General features: G+C 42.9%; 1 protein-coding gene across 1 annotated transcript; it reads left to right on the top strand.

Moving 5' to 3' along the window:
* The first annotated feature begins 5,378 nt into the window (after window positions 1-5,378).
* Window positions 5,379-11,955, top strand: TDP2 (tyrosyl-DNA phosphodiesterase 2). Its single transcript, XM_048939124.1, has 7 exons — window positions 5,379-5,757; window positions 5,825-5,904; window positions 7,729-7,896; window positions 9,426-9,517; window positions 9,990-10,108; window positions 10,478-10,648; window positions 11,365-11,955. The coding sequence occupies exons 1-7, from the start codon at window positions 5,416-5,418 to the stop codon at window positions 11,644-11,646; spliced, it is 1,254 nt and encodes a 417-aa protein (XP_048795081.1). The 5' UTR covers window positions 5,379-5,415; the 3' UTR covers window positions 11,647-11,955.
* Window positions 11,956-13,290: the final 1,335 nt, after the last annotated feature.

The raw sequence follows: 13,290 nt of genomic DNA, 5'->3' as shown, positions 1-13,290 counted from the left end.
GGGGGCAGGGTCTCAGCCTCCCAGAGGCTGCTGATCCTCTTGTGAGTTAAATAAATAAGTCTTCTGTTTCTCCCTGTTCATTCCATTACTGAAATAGCTTTTTCATGATAGCTTTTAAAAAAGATCCTTCCTCTAAAGGAAAACAAAATGGACTATAGCTATATTTGATATCCAATATCAATTGTCATTGCAATCAGTACTCCACTGCAATACTTAAAGGTTTTTTTGACCCTCATATTTCCTAAACTCTATGCTACTTGATTATTTTGGATCCTCTCCAGAGAATATTGAGATTTTAGCTTTTTAAAATTGAGCAGGCATTTACACCATGAGGATGGTATAAATAATTAAAATGTTGGTCTCTCACTACACTGCTGCAAGGCAATTAATCTTATGTGCATTTCAAGTTTTTATTTCCAGAAATTTCCTGGTCATCACAGTGTCAGTGGAAAGCTCCAGTCCCACATTACCAGTGGGAAATCAGAAGGCACTGGGAGAAAGGAAAGCATCTGGTAAAGATACAGATCACTCCCTACATATTTCCCTACTTTTTTTTTTTGGTGAGTTATTTCTCCAAGATTTTTAGTGCTCAGTACCAGTTATTTCAAGTAGGACTACTTTAATAGTCATAATCTGTACAGTGGAAGCAATGAAGCAAAGCTGACAAGCTGTAACAGCACGATCAAAGGTTTCAGACTTTTTTTTTTTTTTTGAAGGTACTATTTAAAAATTGCATTACAGGAAGAACTATTCTCAATCAAACACTCTAGAGTAAAGGAATCTTCTGTCAGTGAGAAATTCTGACTCAATTTTTAGTTTATCCTCTGAGTGTAACGCAGAGCTAAAATGTTTCCTTATTTAATCTTGGACTAACGCTGAAAAAGGGTTTATTGAAAGCTCTTTGGCCTAGATTTTGCTATTTGAGGACACTAACAAATCTGCCCAAGCAAAGAAATAAGCCAATTGTGTAACACTAAAATTTACCATGTAGCACCCCTTTAACATTCTATGAATGAATGGGTATCAATGCACATAATAAATAAAAACTGACTCAAATTTTGCAGCCAACTGGCAATATCCTCACATATGCTTCCCTCCACCCACAGCTTAGTTTATTAAAAACAAGACTTCAGACACCTTTTTAAAGCAGACAGACAACACATAAGGGAAGTATAACAGAGTCAATACCTTGTCAGGGCAGAAAAGTTAGTAAGTTCTGCTAGGCACAGTGGAAGATACCTACGTGATGTTTATGTCCACACTGACCCCAGGCACTCCTCTTTCTGTGTGCATCAGTGCAACTGTTGATATCACATCCACAAGCGTGGCTGTCAAACCTCCATGTAACGTGCCATGTTTGTTGGTATGTTCCTCCTCCACTTTCAATTCACACACAACTTTTCCTGGACTTGCAGAAAGAAGTTGCACCTGTATAACCACAAATGGAATAAAGAGCTTACTGACAGAGTACCAACTCCAGGTGCTGCCCTGAATCAAGCTGAAAGGAGTATTTTGGACTCATGAAACAGATGGAAAGACATAAAACATAGTAATTTAACTGTCACATTAGATGTTGCCATAAACTTTGAGCTAATCCCATTGGCCTACATGAACTGAAATTTGCATTCCTGGGCACAATTATCCAACACTGAATCATAATGTACTACAGCACCATAATTTATGTACCACTTCTATAGGTGTTACATAGAAAGGTGTTACACAGAAAATCACAGAGCATTTGTGGAACTACACTTCCCCATGTAATCAACAAAAGCAGCTGGATTTTTGAGACCAAGGTGTTATTGCATTTCAATTGCTTAAATTATTTTACTCTAGTCTCTGCATTTAGTAGCACTACATTCAAGTTCTGAAGACAGATGCAGACCAGGGGTAAGTACTATATATATACATATACATATATACATATATATATATTTACAGTAATTCCTACTATTTTTTTCTGATTTGTTATCTCAAAGAGTTGTGTTTTTTTTTTTTGTGGGTTTTTTTTTTTTTAATTTCAGTGTTTCCATACAATTGCAACTGGACTGACTTATTCTCTTTATTCCTAAGATTGAAATGTCTCCAGTTTCACCACTGCTTAGTTATAATGAGCACAATAAGAGCACAATTCCAGTTAAACTCCCTGATATGATAGCAAGATAAGTGGTAACTGAGCACTCAGTCCAACTTCAAATGGAGAGAAAAAAAAAAAAAAAAAAAAAAAAAGGGGGAAACCACTGAGGCAATGTCCCAGTGTAAAAATAGCACCCTGACCAATGAAGATCCCAAGTATATGGGGAACAACCATGCTGCAATACACTGCTTCAGACAATTTGCAATTAGGATCTTTTCCCAATGCCTGACACTGGCAGCAGATGATAGCTTCCACTGCCTTTAGACAGCGTTCCAATCTATCAGCAAGGATGGCATCTAGTCTCTCATCTGACACTTGCTGCCTTCTCCCCTGACAGCAGTAGTCAGGTACTTGAATGCTTCTAGGACGTACACAGCTCGAGCTGCTGATCTGTACATCTCCAAAGCCTCTGTGCCTGTCCTCCCATGTATCTCAGTGAGCTGCTTCAGCTCCCAGTCACATCTGCGATGCACCACTTTTGAGAATGGGCTTCAAACTCACAGTTGTTAAGCCCTATGTGGATACTACATTGGAATTAAATCAGAAAATTCCTCTGATGCTAGAGCTGAAAAGTCTCAGCCTAAAATCTGTCCTCTCCAGAACAGGAAAGGAATCTCAAGTAAGAAAAGCTTCAAGTAGCTCCCAGAATCACAGGATCTTAGGGGCTGGAAGGGACCTCTGGAGATCATCTAGACCAACTCCCTGCTAAAGCAATTTCTCTACTGTAGGTGCACAGGAAACTGTCCAGGAGGAATTTGAACGTTTCAGGGGACGAAACTCCACAACCTGTTCCATTGTTCTGTCACTCTCAAAGTAAAGAAGTTTTTCCTCACATTCATATGGAACTTTCCATGTTCCAGCATGTGCCTGTTGCTCCTTATCTTGTTGCTGGGACCACTGAAAAGAGCCTGGCCTCACCCTCTAGATATTTATAAAGTATTGATAAGATTCCCTCTCAGCCTCCAGGCTGAACAGGCCCAGCTCTCTCAGCCTCTCCTTGTATTGGAGAATGCTCCAGGCTCTTAATCATCTTTGCAGCCCTCCACTGGACTCTCCAGAAGTTCCCTGTATTTTTTGAACTAGAGAGCCCAGAACTAGATGCAGTATTCCAGATGTGGCCTCACCAAGGCACAGTAGAGGGAGAATCACCTCCCTCAACTTGCTGGCCATGCTCTTTTGCTCACACCGCAGGATACCATTGGCCTTCTTGGTCATGTGGGCACACTGCTTGTTCACGGCCAACCTGCTGTCCACCAGGACACCCTTGATCCCTCTCTGCAGAGCTCCTCTCCAGAAGGTCAGCCCTTAACCTTACTGTTATTCCTCCCCAGGCGTAGGACTCTGAACTTGCTCTTGTTGAACCTCATCAGGTTCCTCTGTACCCAGCTCTCCAGCCAGTCCAGGTCTCACTATCCTTTCATCCAGGTCACTAATTAAGCTGTTGTATAAGACCAGACCAAGTACCGACCCCTAAGGAAAACCAGTAGCTGCAGGCCTCCAACCAGACTCTGTACTGATCACTACTCTCTGAGTGAGCTGTGTCAGTCATAGAATCATAGAATGGCGTGGGTTGGAAGGGATCTCAAGGATCATCAAGTTCCAATCCCCTGCCACAGGCAGAGTCGCCAGCCACTACATCAAGTACTAGATCATTTTGCTCAGGGCCCCATACAGCCTGGCCCTAACACCACCAGAGATGAGGCATCCACAACCTCTCTGGGCAACCTGTTCCAGCACCTGACCACTCTGACTAAAAAACTTCCCCCTGACATCTAATCTACATCTCCCTTATTTTAAAAGCATGCCCCCTTGCTCTTTTACTATCTACCCTCGTAAAAAGTCGATTTCCCTCATGTTTATGAACTCCTTTTAAATATTGGAAGGCCACAGTGAGTCAGCCAGCTCTCCCACGTGGCTGTCCACTTGTCTATCCCACACTTCTAAGTTTACCTATAAGGATGTTAAAGTGTCAAACGCATTGCTGAAATCAAGGTACACAACATCTGTTGCTCTCCCCACATCTACTCAGCTGGTTACGACAACAGCAGATGCTTGAAATTCAAACAAAACTATGATTTTATAGCTTTCTGCTTCTAGAAGGGGGTTTCAGAACAAATCACAGCATTTCCCCCCAAAAAGGTAAGAAGCTTGCCTCTCTAGGCTGAATTACAGCAAGTTACCTTTTCTAGCTGAGTGCTGCACCCATTATCCAACTAATGGAATTTTAAGGTGCAAGAAGAGTAGAATTAGCAGGGTGAAGATGTCAGTAGGAACTGATTGAAGTCATTATAACTAATGGACTCTTTACAACTCTATGAGCTTCCTACAGCATTATACTTTCTATACATAAGACCAAAATGTCTAGGGGAAACACAACGATAGTTGCTTTCATAGAATCGTTTGAGTTGGGAAGGACTGTTAACGGCCATCTAGTTCAACTCCCCTGCAACGAACAGGGACACCTACAGCTAGATGAAGTTACTCAGAGCCTCATCCAGCCTGACCTCGAGTGTCTCCAGGGACAGGGCATCTACAGCCTTTCTGGGCAACTTGCTGCAGTGCCTCATCACTCTTACTGTAAAAAACTTTTTCCTTGCATCCAGTCTAGACCTTCCCCTTTAAAAACAGTTACTTTCTTTAAGCATCAAGTGATGGAGCTGACAAGGAAAATACTGCTTCTGCTCTCAGTTTTGCTCCTCCAACTCAAAAAACAAAGGTTCTGGTAGGGCTGTTTGCTCAGAGGCATTCACTTCATCTCTGCACAGCAGGGTTCCACGCACACACAGACAACGTAACACCAGAACCAGAACCCTGGCTCTGCAAAACGTAATGAAGACCCTGAAACTGCTTTGTGGGAGAACACATCAGCTGCACTACCATATGTAATAGACATAGTAACACCATTTTAACCATGTTTTAATTGTACTGTAGCATCACCTTACTGTAATATCCCTTCTATAACTCCGTGACTGCAGAGCAGCGCCAGACCACCACAGTTCTTAACACTGAGTCTTGCCGGCAGCTCACAGACCCGTGACACGTTTGCTTTTTCAGCATAACTTCAAGGTATCTGTTACGATGGGCACTCGTTTTTATTTTTAAGCAGAGAGCAGTAACAATATTTCAACGCTTCATAACCCTAAGAGCGACCTTGGCCATCGGCATTACGAAGGAAGCGTTACGCACACCACTCCTATTTCCCACCGCCCTGGGGGAGCAGGGACTCGTCAGCCCGCCCTACCTTGCCAAGCACCCTGTCGAAGTTCTGCGACTTCACCATGTTCTTAAAGGCATCTCGCATGCTCTCCACCGTGGCGCGCATGCTGCCCATCCCGGTCACGGCGCCCGATCACGGCACCCGATCACGGCGTCCGGACACGGCGCCTTATGACGCGGCGCGGCCCGGAACGGCTCGGCCCCGCTTCCGCCCCGCCCGCAGAGCCATGGAGCTGGAGGCGCGGGCCGAGCCACGCTCCCCGCGGGCGGGGCGTGGGGAGGAGGATGAGGAGCTGCGGCTCGCCAAGCGGAGGAAAGTGCTGTGCTCCGAGTTCGCCGCCGTCACCAGCAGCGACGAGGCAGTGGCGAGCGGCTTCTTGGCGAGCAGCGGCTGGCACCTGGAGGTAGGGCCGGCGGCGGGGGGCGAGGGGAGCGGCCGCCATTCCTCTGCACTCTGCCTCTGTGTTTCAGAGGGCGCTGGACGCCTACTTTGAGGCGCCGATGAACGAGCAGGCGACGGCAAGAGAAGGCTCGGCGGGGCCCAGCAGCTGGTGAGTGCCCCTCTGGTCTTTATAGCTGAAAACAAGCTGTGTTTGGTAACAGCTCGACCGGAAAGCCAGGTGACGTCGGCGTCTTCTCACAGGTGACAATGATAGGATGAGAGGGAAAGGCCTCAAGCTGTGCCCGGGGACGTTCAGATGGGATATTAGGGAGAATTTCTTCTCCAAAAGAGCAGTGAGGCAGTGGCACAGGCTGCCTAGGGAGGTGGTGAGGCCAGCATCCCTGGGGGTGTTCAGAACTGTGTGGATGTGGCACTGGGGGATGTGGTCAGTGGGTGTGTGATTCTATGGCTCTATAGAACCATATATCTTTTTTCATGTAATTGTATGAAAAAAAGAATCTTACCAAGCATCATTCCACAGATGGAGTCAGAAGATGACTGCATCAAACTGGAGACACCTTTTCACAGGATTATAGAATGGCCTGGATTGAAAAGGGCCACAGTGATCATCTAGTTTCAACCCCCTGCTATGTGCAGGGTTGCCAACCACCAGACCAGGCTGCCTAGAGTGACATGCAGCCTGGCCTTGAATGCCTCCAGGGATGGGGCATCCCCAGCCTCCTTGGGCAACCTGTTCCAGTGTGTGACCACTCTCTGAGTGGAAAACTTTCTCTTTTCTCTTCTGCTTCTTCTTTTCTTTTCTGCTCAGCTCTGTGGTGCACATCTCACGGTTGGCTGGGACTTGTGTGGCAGTGTAATCTTGTACTATTAGTTCAGTACAACATAAGAAAACAGTACTGTGTTCTAGGAAGCGTAAAAGCTTTAGGGTTGGAAGAGATCTCTAAGATCATCCCACCCCCACCGTGCCCACTAATCATGTTTCTCAGAGCTACATTCACATGGTTTTTGAACACCTTAAGAGTTGGTGACCTCACCATCTCCCTGGGCAGCTTGTGCCACTGCCTCACCTCTATTTCAGAGAAGAAGATTTTCCCAATATCCTACCTGAACCTCCCCTGGCACAACTGGAGACCATCACCTCTTATCCTCTCACTGTTACCTGGGAGAAGGGGCTGACTCCCACCTTGCCACAACTTTCTTTCAAGTCATGGTAGAGAGCAATCAGGTCTGCCCCAAGCCTCCTCTTCTCTAGACTGCACAATACCAGGGAATAGATATTATCAAACTGCAGTATCCCAGCAGCTGAAACAGACTTAGGTATACTACTGAACATCATTTGTTTTACATTCTCACTTTACTAAAGGAATTTTCTTTGGGCCATGCTTCATTGGTAGAGTCCTCTTTAGAGACTTAGTCCCCTGGCAGTGACTGGATTGGGCACTCGTACCTTGATGGTGCTTTTCTGAAGTGCAATTTGGGGTGAATATTCCCCAAGAAAATGACTATCTTGTTGCATGGTTTTTTTGAGTTTGCCCTTGCCCAAGGGGAGCTCAGAAACCTCAGCTGCATTATGAGGATGGGCTCATAAAAACAAGGGCTTGACTGCAGTCTTTGTTTTTAGTATGATGGAGAATGTTTGCAGATTTTACATGCACAGTCTGCCCCTGGCACAGTGAAAGAAATGAATTCCTTAGGTGCATTGGATAGAGTTGGTTGCCATCCAGTTAATTTTAATTTGGAATGGAAGATGTTATTTTGTATCTATAAGGAAGAGGAAGAAAAGGCTCCATGTGATTAAAGTTACTGATCTTCTGAATTACAATAAGAAATCACTTCACGTTAATTTACTTGTTGGGAAAGTTTTATATGGTTGTCTGTAAATTGTGATGGGTGTAAAACGTATTTTAGAAGATAAGAGAGACAAATGCAGTAAGAATAATATTATGCATGATGACAAACAATGTCTCTTTAGTATTGACCTCACAGCAGATGAAACTGCAAGTAATACCAGCAGCAGCAGTGCAGGCTCCAAGCAACAAGATGATGACAGTAGCTTCTCGCTGATAACCTGGAACATTGATGGGCTGGACCTGGAAAATCTGCAGGAGCGAGCCAGAGGTGTCTGTTCGTACCTGACATTGTAAGCATGGCTTTGTCTTTGTATTGTTATGTACCCACCTTAAAGTGAGCTTCTCATTTTAGATAATGAAAAAATCTTCATGTCCAAATTATCTTCAGATTAGACGCAGTAATGAAGTCGTCGTACAAATCTTAAGACTGATTGGAGGAGGTGTGAGCTTGTGCAGCATTTCAAGTTAAAGACTTTGCAGTGACTAAAAATCTTTTGGTAACGAACAGTATTGCTTACATCAAGTTTTATGCCTGTGTCAGGAGCATGCTTCACACTTCCATCCTGTACAGGAGAAGAGGGTGAAAATGCAAGAAGCTTGTTTGCTTCAGTCTGCTGGTATGAGTAACTTCATTCTGGAGCATTTGGAGGACCACCAGCATTCTTTGTTTGATTTGTTATTTGAAAAATGGATCCCTTGCCAGTACTGTTACTTATCTATAAAGGATGATAATGTGCAAGCTAATAGAAAACAGTAGTATCTGTGATTGCCTTTTATAGTTGTGCCATTTGAAGCTTCCTGTTAATACTCTTATGATTAATTTGATAATTGCATAAATTGGTGTGTCTTAATATGGTAATTTATCAGTGTACATTAAATTGGTTTAAACAAATGTTAATTGGTTCTTCTGAGCCCAGCAGAAACTCTTAACTAAATTGATTTTTTTCTTGATTTTTAATAATGTGTTGATTTTTTTTTTCCTGTAGAAGTGAATTTATAAGCAAGAAGGTGACTTTTTACACAGTCTAATAGTGATTGGACAAGGGGGAATGGCTTTAAACTGAAAGAGAATGAGATTAAGTTAGATGTTAAGAAGGTGCTGGCACAGCTGCCCAGAGAAGCTGTGGTGCCCCATCCTGGAGGGGCTCAAGGCCAGACTGGATGGGGCCCTGGATAGCTGAGCTGGTGGGGGGCAGCCCTGCCCACAGCACAGGGTGGGGATGGGTGGGCTTTGAGGGCCCTTCCAACCCAAACCATTCTGTGATTCTATGAAATTTGTCCTCTGACTGCCTAGAGAAGGTCTATTCAGCAGTGTAACAAAAAAGGGCAGCTATAAAAGAGACTTTCGGGAGTCCTACCCCACATGTGCTGTTACTGGTGGCATAGCTCTAAGGAGCTTGGCATTGACGAATGGCAGATTAGCTGAGACAGATCTGTTTTAAAGGAATGAGATGGAGGGTAGAATTTCCTAGAAATCTTATCTGTGGCATAGTATGATCCAAAGCTGCTTTTCAGCTGTTGAAGTTAAATTTCCTTGCATATGTAATAATTGAAAATTATGCAAATGTTTTCAAGTCTAAAGGAAGTAGGGCATTTTATTGCCATGTTGGTACTGTGCCCATAATAGTCATTGTTTTCTGCTTCAGCATCAGTGGTATGTCTATGTGCTACTATATATCATTAGTGAGGATCTTAAGATATCTAGGAAGATAAGGAAAAAATGCACCTGAAATCTCTGACCGTGTTGTGTTTGACATCAGAGTGTAATAATGTTACCTTTTGAAGTAGCTAACTTCAAAACTTGTTTTGCTGATTTCAGATACAGCCCAGATGTCGTGTTTTTACAGGAGGTTATCCCACCATATCTGTGTATTCTGCAGAGGAGAGCAGGCGGTTACACCATTATTCCAGGTACAAAGTAAACCTCAATTTCTTAAGACAGAAACTGGAAAAAACAAGTACAGTTTTGTTCTGTCTTCCTTGCCAAAAGCTTTGACCTCTTGTAGCAACTGAAAAGACTAAGGTGACGAAGGAAACATTTAAATTACTTGCTCTGTTTTACTACCACCATATAGTTGGATGCAAATTACTCCTGTGAAAGGTTTGCTTGACCAATGGTCTTTTATATACTTACATTTTTTTTCCCACGTTTTGAAAAACTAATAGCAAAATTATCCCAAAAAGCACCACAGATGAGTAGTTGCTTGAACATTTGTATTAAAAACATATTCACACCACTGTTAAGAAACTTCTGAGTAATCATTTTGTACATCTTGCAAATTAGAATTTTTCTCCCAGATGATAATAATGAGATCTGTGGAAGAGCTTTAACTTTATCCTGTGGCAGATGTCCATGACCTTTTATTTGCCTGTTCCTCTCCAGGTAATGTAGATGGCTATTTCACTGCCATGCTGTTGAAGAAACCCAGAGTGAAAGTACTAAAGCAGGAGATAATACGTTTTCCAACCACTTCCATGATGAGGAACCTTTTGGTTGTGCATGTGAGTCAGTCTGCCAGTACTACAGCTGTGTGTCTGTATTCAGAACAATAGAATCACAGAAAGGGTTGGGCTGGCCTTATTCGATGGTCTTACACAAAGCATAAACGTTTCTTTAAACATATGAATCAAATTGCATTTGGTACTAATAAAATTAAGTCTCTTACATTGCTGGCTGTACTTTGTTTTCACAACTGATAACCTCTGAAAACAAATTAGAAGCCTGTGATCCTCCTCTAAGGCACTTCTCCAATTTATAACAAATATTAACCAGAGTTCTGTCATTCATTAATTTATTTTCTGATTACTTTTTGTCTATGATCTTCGTATCACAGTGTGGAAAATAGCATATCTGTTTTGTTTCATGTACAGGTGAACATATCTGGTAATGAACTTTGCCTAATGACTTCTCACCTGGAGAGCACTAGAGATCACTCAAAGGAGCGTATGAAGCAACTGCAAATAGTGTTAAACAAAATGCAGGAGGAGTCTGAGTCCACCACGGTTATATTTGGGGGGGATACAAACCTCAGAGACAGCGAGGTAAATAGCAATAAGCAACCTGATTATTTTGGGAAGGTATTCTGGTAAAATCTTGTCATACTTCTCTATGATCTTCATGAGAAACAAACGGCACACCAGAAGTCTGCAACTTCTTAGTCATACTTCACCTTTTTACGGTGGCATTGCTATACTGAGGCTTTGTTACAGCTGAGACTGAAGGAACTGGGGCTGTTCAGTCTGAGGAAAAGGAGGCTGAGGGGAGCCTTATCGCTGTCTTCCAATATCGGAAAGGTGCTTACAGCAAGAGCGGGGTTGATCTCTTCTCGCTGGTGACAGGTGACAGGACAAGGGGAATTTTTCTATCAGGAGAAACTCGTATATGGAAGGGTTTTTCAGCACTGAAATAGGCTCCCCATGAAGGTGGTTGAGTCACCATCCCTGGATGTGTTTAAGAACCATTTGGTTGCGGTGGTCAGGGACGTGATTTTGCTGAGGATTGTTAGAGTTAGGGTAGCATGGTTGGGTTGTGGTCAGACTTATGACCTTGAAGGTCTTCTCCAACCTGAGCAATTCTGTGATTCTGTGATTGTACGCTTTGGATTTAGAAAAGTATGACAAAAATTGGTCCCGCAGTAGAGTCTACTGAGAAGTAACCCAAGTTAGAAATTCCTCCAGTAGCTTTGTTCTTCACGACTCATGTGTTGTGGGGAAAGGAAGTGATATTTTGACAGCTCAGTTCTGTTCTCTCTCTTCAGGTGGCTAAAGTAGGCGGCTTACCTAAAAACATCACGGATATCTGGGAGTTCCTGGGCAAACCCCAGCACTGCCGCTACACGTGGGACACAAGCTCCAATACCAACCTGCGCCTAGAGAGTAAATGCAAGTTGCGGTTTGATCGCCTTTTCTTTCGGCCTGCAGCAGAGGGGGGACATATCATTCCACAAAATATGGACTTGATTGGGTTGGAAAAACTGGACTGTGGCAGATTCCCAAGTGATCACTGGGGTCTTCTGTGTCGCTTTGATGTGATATTATAATGAACAGGGCTTGTGGTGTTTGGTTTTAAGGGTTCTGTTTTTAAGAAAGTTTACACTCCCAGTTTAAGTTGACAGTTCCAACCATAGCAAATCCTCTGCTTTGGGCTCCTGCCCCTTTTTCCTCACTGTACATTGAATCTGCTATTGAATCATGACTTTAAACATATATTTTTAACAAAGGCAAATTTCAGTTCTAAAACAGGAGGTAAGAATGAATAAAATCTGTAAATATACTAGGTGATTTTAAAGATGCTTTTGTTTTGTCCTGTGTTATAAGTTCATAATAAATGCTGCTGCTTTTTTAAAATACTCTTCTGACGACTGCTTTGTTTTGTAAATATTTTCATCATCTTTTACAGCAGTGTCTTTTGTGAGGTGTACTGTGTCAGTTTCTGAAGTTCGTATTGAAAATACATATAGGCCCCCTCAGGCAGGACAATAAGGAAACTGTGGAAACAATGGCTAGGTTATCACAATCAAATAGTTTCTATCTAAGAGTTAAGCCAATATTGAACAGATTTGAGAACAATGTGCCTTCCATATGGTGTGAAAAGGCTATAGTATATATATTACACATGGAAGTTTATGCTTGGGATGTTAAATACCCTGCTTTATATTTGTTAATATAAAGCTTCTTTAATTATATTTATATTAATAAATACAAAGTAGCTTTATATTAATATAAAACAGGGTAGGAGTTCCAGGCTTGAGATTTTATCATTCTGATGAGCTTGTAGAAACTGAATACTCTTACAAAAGCAGCTCAGGATTTAGTTGACTTTGGAAAAGATAAGCATGCTTTCTTACTCAGCCTTGTGAAAGCTATCATTTTATAGCTGTACAAAGTACCAAATGGTGTCATCAAAAAGGAATTCTTGCTTCTAAATTTCAAGTGCGAAGTTCAGTGCACAGATGTGGAGAGGTAGCACAGACAGCCCGTGTCGGTGGTGCAAAGTGCACTGAACATACACACTGAACTAGTGCACTGTGTTCTTACTTACAGGAACGGACAAACTAATGTTGGGCCTTAAGCCAGAAGCTGAAAAATGCCTTGTGTTTCCCTGGGAATGTGTGGCAGGTGAACCCCAGCTGGTCCCAATAGCAAACAAATAGGAAAGCTCATGGTTTGAGGGAATATGCAGGGAAGTCACTTACCAACACCAACTGCTCTTATGGGCAAAACAGGCTTGTCTTCCAGAAATTAACTTAAATTCATTACTGATTAACATATATCCTTAATTACTAATTCACAAAGAAGGATAACGAATACCTTTCCTCCCCATTTCTCAGGCTCCATATCACTCCAGGCATTTTTGAGGAGTTGTTTGTGTACTGATTGACTTCAGACTGCAAGATGGGTTATCTCTCTCGCTAACATGATTGGAGGGAGTTTCCTCTGTCCTTCTGTAACCTGCTGTGAATAACACTGAAGGGCAAAACCAGTATGGATAAAGTACTGGGGGCAGCATGACTGGAGAGATGCAGGATGTCAACAAAAGGGCCCCTCAGACCCATGTTAAACCAGCAGAAGTGAGCGACCCAGCAGTGAGCAGAGCCAGAATTGTATCTTGTGATATGAAGTGGCTTAGCCTAATGCATCTGCCTGGATGCTCCAATCAGCCAAGCGCCAAGGAAGATGAAAAG

This window comes from Lagopus muta, chromosome 3 (genome assembly GCF_023343835.1).
Source record: "Lagopus muta isolate bLagMut1 chromosome 3, bLagMut1 primary, whole genome shotgun sequence".
NCBI lineage: Eukaryota > Metazoa > Chordata > Aves > Galliformes > Phasianidae > Lagopus > Lagopus muta.
The sequence above is the reverse complement of the archived record's forward strand: the minus strand, read 5'-3'. Positions and strand labels throughout refer to the sequence as shown.

What these genes read in the sequence shown, in the direction of transcription:
- TDP2 (XM_048939124.1), top strand. Translation starts at nt 5,416, where the DNA reads ATGTTCTTAAAGGCATCTCGCATGCTCTCCACCGTGGCGCGCATGCTG. An exon ending in GTCTGTTCGTACCTGACATT is followed by an intron (nt 7,897 to 9,425) that starts GTAAGCATGGCT and finishes TGCTGATTTCAG; the next exon opens with ATACAGCCCAGATGTCGTGT. An exon ending in CGGTTACACCATTATTCCAG is followed by an intron (nt 9,518 to 9,989) that starts GTACAAAGTAAA and finishes GTTCCTCTCCAG; the next exon opens with GTAATGTAGATGGCTATTTC.